The sequence below is a fragment of the Papilio machaon genome, chromosome 6 (assembly GCF_912999745.1).
Source record: "Papilio machaon chromosome 6, ilPapMach1.1, whole genome shotgun sequence".
In the NCBI taxonomy this organism is placed as follows: Eukaryota; Metazoa; Arthropoda; class Insecta; order Lepidoptera; family Papilionidae; genus Papilio; species Papilio machaon.
Genome location: NC_059991.1, coordinates 6,155,107 through 6,161,880, shown reverse-complemented (window position 1 = coordinate 6,161,880; position 6,774 = coordinate 6,155,107). Strand labels below are relative to the sequence as shown.

The 6,774-nt window shown below is 32.9% G+C and overlaps 1 protein-coding gene across 2 annotated transcripts; it reads right to left on the bottom strand.

The window, feature by feature from the left end:
• Nucleotides 1-1,176: 1,176 nt before the first annotated feature.
• LOC106714980 (antichymotrypsin-2) lies at nucleotides 1,177-5,970 on the bottom strand. 2 transcript variants are annotated; one of them, XM_014508142.2, is made up of 10 exons: nucleotides 5,877-5,970; nucleotides 5,049-5,152; nucleotides 4,761-4,904; nucleotides 4,325-4,528; nucleotides 2,726-2,824; nucleotides 2,511-2,651; nucleotides 2,219-2,428; nucleotides 1,987-2,131; nucleotides 1,753-1,911; nucleotides 1,177-1,311 (listed from the first exon to the last, which is right to left on the bottom strand). In XM_014508142.2, exons 1-9 carry the CDS (start codon nucleotides 5,890-5,892, stop codon nucleotides 1,778-1,780), a joined length of 1,197 nt encoding a protein of 398 aa, XP_014363628.2. In that variant the 5' UTR covers nucleotides 5,893-5,970; the 3' UTR covers nucleotides 1,177-1,311; nucleotides 1,753-1,777. The 2 variants fall into 2 exon arrangements, with proteins under 2 accessions (XP_014363628.2, XP_014363629.2); XM_014508143.2 differs by lacking the exon at nucleotides 1,753-1,911 and having other exon boundaries at nucleotides 5,877-5,969.
• Nucleotides 5,971-6,774: the final 804 nt, after the last annotated feature.

The following is a 6,774-nucleotide window of genomic DNA, read 5'->3' as shown; positions in this document are numbered from 1 at the left end:
TAAAAACAATACTATCTATTTAAAACTTTAAGATCAATCTCCATTCCGAATCGTTTTTAATGTTTGATGTATATTCCCCAATCAAAATGAGGCGGCATTATTATGTTGATTTTAAATTTAAATACAAACTTCGATCGCAACGAACATTTTAGAAACTTTGTATTTGCCTAATAAACTACATTCGGGCGACCCTTTCTTGATTAGATCACGTACAAGCAGGATTAAAATAGAAACAAATAACAACGTAGTACAAACAGAAAGTTTCTTTTGGAGTGCTTCATGAAGACAAATTAGAATTTATTTTATACACTGGCTCATGTCTCTGTCTTTGTTTCAATCAAGTCAATAGTAACAAACAGTCGGCCAGACTACATATACTCGTATATAAAGTTTCAATTGCCATACACTGACTGATTGAAGCAGCCTGTGTATGGCGATCATTAAATAATCATTTAAAAGGGAGAATTAACTGCAAATTCAATAAGGGTATATTTCAGTCATCAGTGTTGAAATTTGCATATTTTTTGTTCATCATACAACAAAACTGTTTCCTAATTGAACTAAAAAAACCATTTTCCAAATCTCACCTTAAATGTATCTGTAATGTACTGTGTTGTTATGTCTTGGATGACACAATTTAAAATTAAGAAAATACGAGGGAAAATGCTTTAATGAAAAGAAAAATATTATATTTTCCACGTTAAGTCCTTAAAACATCGCCGTACTAGTGTTTAAAGTACGTAACGAGATTTCCTTCCGCGTTTACTTTTAATATCGTTCCATTAAAATAGTTTTACTTATACCATCCACATTTGATATTCTATTCCACCAAGCACGATTTCTTTCTTCTATTGATTATTAATATTGTAACAAAACATATTATTTTAATATATAACAATATAAACAGTAATCTCTTCTTTGATTTCTCAGTAAATCTTCTAATATATGTAAATCATTTTATTGGGTGTCGAAAGCTAGCCTCTTATTGTTCATATGATTATAACAGCATAATTAAAATTCATCTCTTTCTTGAAAAACGAAAAATCCTGGAACTTACCCTGCCGATGTAAAGCATTTAAATATTATCTAAGAAGGCTTTTAGGGGCCGAAATAAAAAGAATATGAAATTATATAACTCGGTATGTTTATTTTACTGATATTCTCGAATATGTTATAAGAAAATATTTCAAGGATGAAAAACGCCGCTAAACAGTATATTTCTTCCAGTTTTTAATACAAACACGAACGGATGATCTGCACGGAACGTGACGGTGTTAGGTATAATTGCAGCCAAATACGAAATTCCGAACTCTGAAATATAATTATTTTACTATTCAAACTTCATCTACCTTGATTTTTCCAAAGCATTCATACGAAAACATAAGTATCTTTAAAATTCACTGGTAAAAAACAGATAAACAAGCATTTTGACCCGGTGAGTGGCACTGCTATCTTGGTTACTTCTGTCAGAAAATATGTCAAATATACATAGGTATAGAAAATTACATAAAGCAAAGAACACGAAAAGACGGCTACAATACTACAAGAATCTTGTGATACTTTTGTGATATTGACAGAGGGGCGCTAGTTAGCTGTCATAATTTAGTGTGACTTATGCTCACCGGGTCAAATAACTTTGTCGGTCTTTACATGAACTGATTTTACTTAACAGTGGAAACCAATGGTGGTGTTGACATATTTGTGAATCGCCACAAAACAATAAAATTGGAAAAAAGAACTAATGGGACCTACATAGAAATTATAACAATTTTCATTATTAATTTTCCTTGACCAGTGATGGTGAATATACTCCGTTAAATATTATAGTTTTATCGACTTTTATTGCAAAAACAAATGGTCTATTTGCAGCAAAAATCATTGGTTCCGTATATGATTCCGTTATAATAAAAGCTGCAAAAATAAATTAATAACATTGTCAAATTGTGTACAAAAAATGAAAATAATAAAAAGATTTTTCTTTCTTACCATTCGCAGCGGCGGCTTCAGCCCCTTCTTCGTTGATTTCAATGAAAGCCTTTTGTGTCGCATCACTTATATACAAGTCATTTTGGTTCGTTATCAATTTGCTTAAGTTTGCCTTAGAAGCATCAAAAATGTCTTTTACACCAATCTATAACAGACAAAAAATTTTCTTTATATATTCGACCAAAAACAATGATATTAAAAAAATAACAAGACTGAATACTTAATTACTTACTTCTGGAAGGATTTCTTTTAAGTTTGTCGTAGTTTCTATTTTAAATTTCGGTATGTATGCTTCGACTTCTCTTTCGTACAAACTGCTTAAGGCTTTTTCTAATGATGAAGAATCTTTTACTTTATCTAATAATTCAGTAATGCCAACTACGTCATTAGGAAGTATAATGTAAAACGCAGATTCATCACCAACGTAGGGCAATTCCAATATCTAAAAACAGAAATAAAACATATGAATATACTCCAAAAAGTAAACAATGTAAAATATATACCTATAAGTATAAAATACATACTCTTGCATTAAGTTCTGCACTTTCTCCATAATTGTAGTCACCCTTCCTATACATTGTTGGCACCTTTATGCTTTTCCTATGCGACAGATAGAAGTCATTGTCACTTGTGAGCCTTTTTTCGAATTGATCTTTCCAAGTGCCCTATATAAAAGTAAGAACGTATAAATTTATTGGAAACAAAACTTATTAATCGTTATTTTATAAGAAATACCAACCTTAAAGTATATCGCATTCACTAGAACAGCTCTTGTGTCAGCATCTAAGGAGTTGGGATCCACTAAATCCTTAATGCGATTATTTGTTTGTTGTTCCACCTATAATAAAGAATGTCAAATGTAATAGGCAAAGGCTGTGGATTTAAATTTACCACGACCGCTGATAATATTAGTAATTTCTTTCGTTTGTTACAATTTTTTGGGAATAAGTAACCAAATTACCAAAACAAGTTTATTAATATGATTTTAAATGATTTGCACTCTTTTTAATATTCGAATTTAGAAACTCTTCAACTATTAGGTCCTTACATATGAAATTGGCGTTTTGTATGGGAGGAACAAAAAGTCGAATATTTTTTAATATAATATATTTAATTAATCAAAGTATGAACCATTATTTTCTATGCACTTTTGCCATCTCATAGGTAGTTAATTGATCCCTTTACTAAAAAAAACCAGTCGGAGGGGAATCAATAAAATCTTCGAAGGCGATTTGGACTGCCCCATCGGAGTTGAATTTTTTCCCTTGCAAGAAGTTATCCAAATTTCGAAAAAAATGGTAATCTGTTGGAGCAAGGTCCGGGGAGTACGGAGGATGTCTTAGACTTTCCAATTGAAGCTCTTCTAATTTAGTAGCCGTCTGTTACGCAGTGTGTGGTCTAGCGTTGTCGTGAAGCAGCAGTGGCGTGGAGTGATTGACCAGCCTAGGTTGTTTAGCCGCTAGCTTTTCCATCATGGTTTGCAATTGCTGACAATAGACATCAGCCGTAATAGTCTGGCCAGATTTGAGAAAACTGTAATGAACAATACCGGCACTAGTCCACCAAACGCTTACAAGTAACTTTTTGGGGTTAATTTTCGCTTGGGGCAGGATTTGGCTGGCTGGCCAGGATCCAACCATTGCGCTGAGCGCTTCCGATTATCGTAAAGAACCCATTTTTCATCACAGGTAATGATTCGATTTAAAATACCTTCATTATTGTGCCGGTTTAGTAATGTAACGCAACAGTCGACGCGCGTTTGCCGGTTTGCTTCAGTCAATTCGTGAGGTACCCACCTTTCAAGCTTTTTAATCTTCCCAATTTGCTTCAAGTGAATTAAAACAGTTTTATCACTAACATCGCAGCCTGCAGCTAACTCGGACGTGGTTTGCGATGGATCCACTTCCACAATAGCATTCAACTCTTCATTATCAACTTGAGTCTCAGGCCTCCCACGGGACTTGTTCTGCAGATCGAAATTTCCAGAACGAAAACGTTGGAACCAAAAACGAACCGTGTTTTCTTTTGCAACACGACCGCCATACACATCATTCACCCTTCGAGTCGTTTCCGCAGCACTAGTGCCACGGCGGAACTCGTACTCGTAAATAATGCGATATTTTAAGTTTTCCATTTTGTAAAATGAGTGACGCAAACAGAAAAAAACAGAAGAAAAAAAAACAAATGAATGACGGTCATCGAACCACAAATACATGAGTCTATAGCTGTACAAATTTGAATTTGGAATTCCTTACCAAAGAGGAGAAATTCGTGATTAAAGTGGCCATTACGAAAAACGCCAATTTCATATGTAAGGACCTAATATAAAATTACTCACCCAAGTGTTTATCTCTTTTGCTGCACTTTGACTTGCAGTAAAGTCAACGTTTTTAACTTCCGATTGGAATGTTTGCCTCACGACTGCTGCATAATCCTTGTTAAGTGTGTATCCATTGGCGACATAAATCCTATTTGCCATTCGCAAATCAATTCCTTTTACGGATCGGAGATAACTTTCAACTTGAGTAAATGCAGTTTTAGTCTAGAAAATTTAGGAAACCATTATTTCAATAACATAAAATTGATTGAATCTTTATTAATAACTAATGGGTATATAATGCGATCGTTTGGGTTTTTTAGATCAATTTCGAGCATTATTAAATGCAATGTTGGACTTAGAGTTCGAAACTGTGCCGCTGGTACTCGTATTTCTGAGTATATTACGAGCGTTAGCCGTGCACAAATATGTTTAGTGTAGTTTAAATTATTATTACCGCCTCATCATTTGGTAATCCAATTGCTCTCAATAGTTCGTCGTGGCTGCTTCCCTCAGAAGCCAAAGACAGTTGCGCTAGCGGAGTCAGTACGGAAAATGCTGATAAAACAAAACTGTTTTGTGGATTTTTTTTAGCGACTTCCTGGAATTCAAATTAGCAAGAATTAGCATTTAATGATAAATATTTAGTTACCAATGAGATTGAGAACTGAAAAAACTAATAAAATAATACTTTCTCAAAAGTAAAAATAATGTTATTGATCTTAAACTTGTCAGTAGAACTTACTGTGAACATTCGAGCTGTGAATTTGCTATTTCCCTCTGCCAGGAGCGCCGCGTCATTAGCGTCATTATTGCAACTTGCTGTTGCAAGGCACACTAAGACTACAACTGAAATAGTAAAGTAACATACATATTGAGGCTTACATGCAAAATATATTATGTTAATATTTAGATAGAGAATCTGCTAGGCATTTTTTTTAATATTTCATAACTTAAAATTAACCTAACACAAATTGGAACAAATCTAAAATCGAAATAACGGTCACATAAAGAAATACAGTCAAACAAACGTTCTTAATCATTTTATTGTACTCAAACTCGTTTGGAGTCTGATCATTTACTTTTTAGGAACCGGTCTACGAGTGTTGAGTGCAACTATGCCCAGCTCATATTTTTCATTGTCTGGATGTCAATGTCATAGCTTCGGGCGTAATCATTGTTGGTGACGTAATGATCATAGGCTTTTTTTCCTTGTAGCTGAATATACACCAAGGTATAAGAATAAGTGTTCATAGTTTTTTAACCGGTAAGCAATAAACATGTTAATAATTATCATAGTTATGTTAAGTGACAGTTATTTTTATATGTTGGGTATATAAATAAAAGTAATTATAATGTACGTTATTTCTAATGTAAAAACAAAAAACCTAACAAATGCGACCATTTAAATTGAAATAAAAAGTAGTATTTTCTTGTTTTAATAATGGGTATAAAAACAATTGAAAACGAAACGAAGTGAATGTAATAAAAAAACTATAGTGTATGACATACTAGAACATATTGGAAATGATTTCTAGACCATATTATATACAAATATGTGAGTTTTACTTACAATAAATAACCTTCATGTTGCGAGATGTCACTCGCACGCCGGCTGGAAGACTACTAACCAGTTTTGTTGAGATGTTTGATTTATAAATATATTTTTATACAATACAAACATTGACGTTATCGATATATCGTGGGTCAGTGCGATGTTTTCTCAAATTTGTTTATTCAATGTTGAGGATAACCTTTAACTATCGTATACTAAGAAAGAGTTGAGCGCTATCTATGTGAGGTATTTACAAATAAATATTTTACCTCAATGTAGGATTTTCTTAGTAAATTATAAAGAAATTGATTTTAAATAATAAAGTATCAGTTTCCAAGGTAAAGTTTCTTTGTAACATTGATGAACTCCGTATAATTCCACTCTTGTAAGAACTAATCAATTTAATTAATTATTAACCGAGAATAGAAAATTACTCCCCATCGACGGTTCCCACCTTGACATGGCGGTGGGGCTCTAGTAACTGTGGTCGTCTCATAAATGAAGCTAAATAAAACCAGGGCCTTCCCTTGGCACATTGGATATTCCCCTATTTAAAAAAAAACTAGAAGATGACCCGGATTTGGATTTAAGTGTTGCTTCATGTTAACAATATCTTAAAAAGAATATAATTTTTTACTCAATTTAAACGTAAATAGCATAACAATTAGAAAATACGTTTCTTTACGTGTATGTGAGTTTTTGTTAAAGTTAGCATCCTCAAACATAACAGGCTAGCATGTCTAATCAGAAAACATACTTTTACGATTGTTTGACGAACCTTGAAATAGTTATATCCTTGGCGATTTGCTAACAAAACAAAACCGCCATTATATATAAATCGAATTCAACAATATACATACAATAAAAGAAAAAATGTAGATCAAGCAAAGGATTGTTCTTCTTCTTCTTCTTTATT

What these genes read in the sequence shown, in the direction of transcription:
- LOC106714980 (XM_014508142.2), bottom strand. An exon ending in GATTACCAAATGATGAGGCG is followed by an intron (nt 4,529 to 4,760) that starts GTAATAATAATT and finishes TAAATTTTCTAG; the next exon opens with ACTAAAACTGCATTTACTCA. An exon ending in TGAAGCCGCCGCTGCGAATG is followed by an intron (nt 1,912 to 1,986) that starts GTAAGAAAGAAA and finishes TTATTTTTGCAG; the next exon opens with CTTTTATTATAACGGAATCA.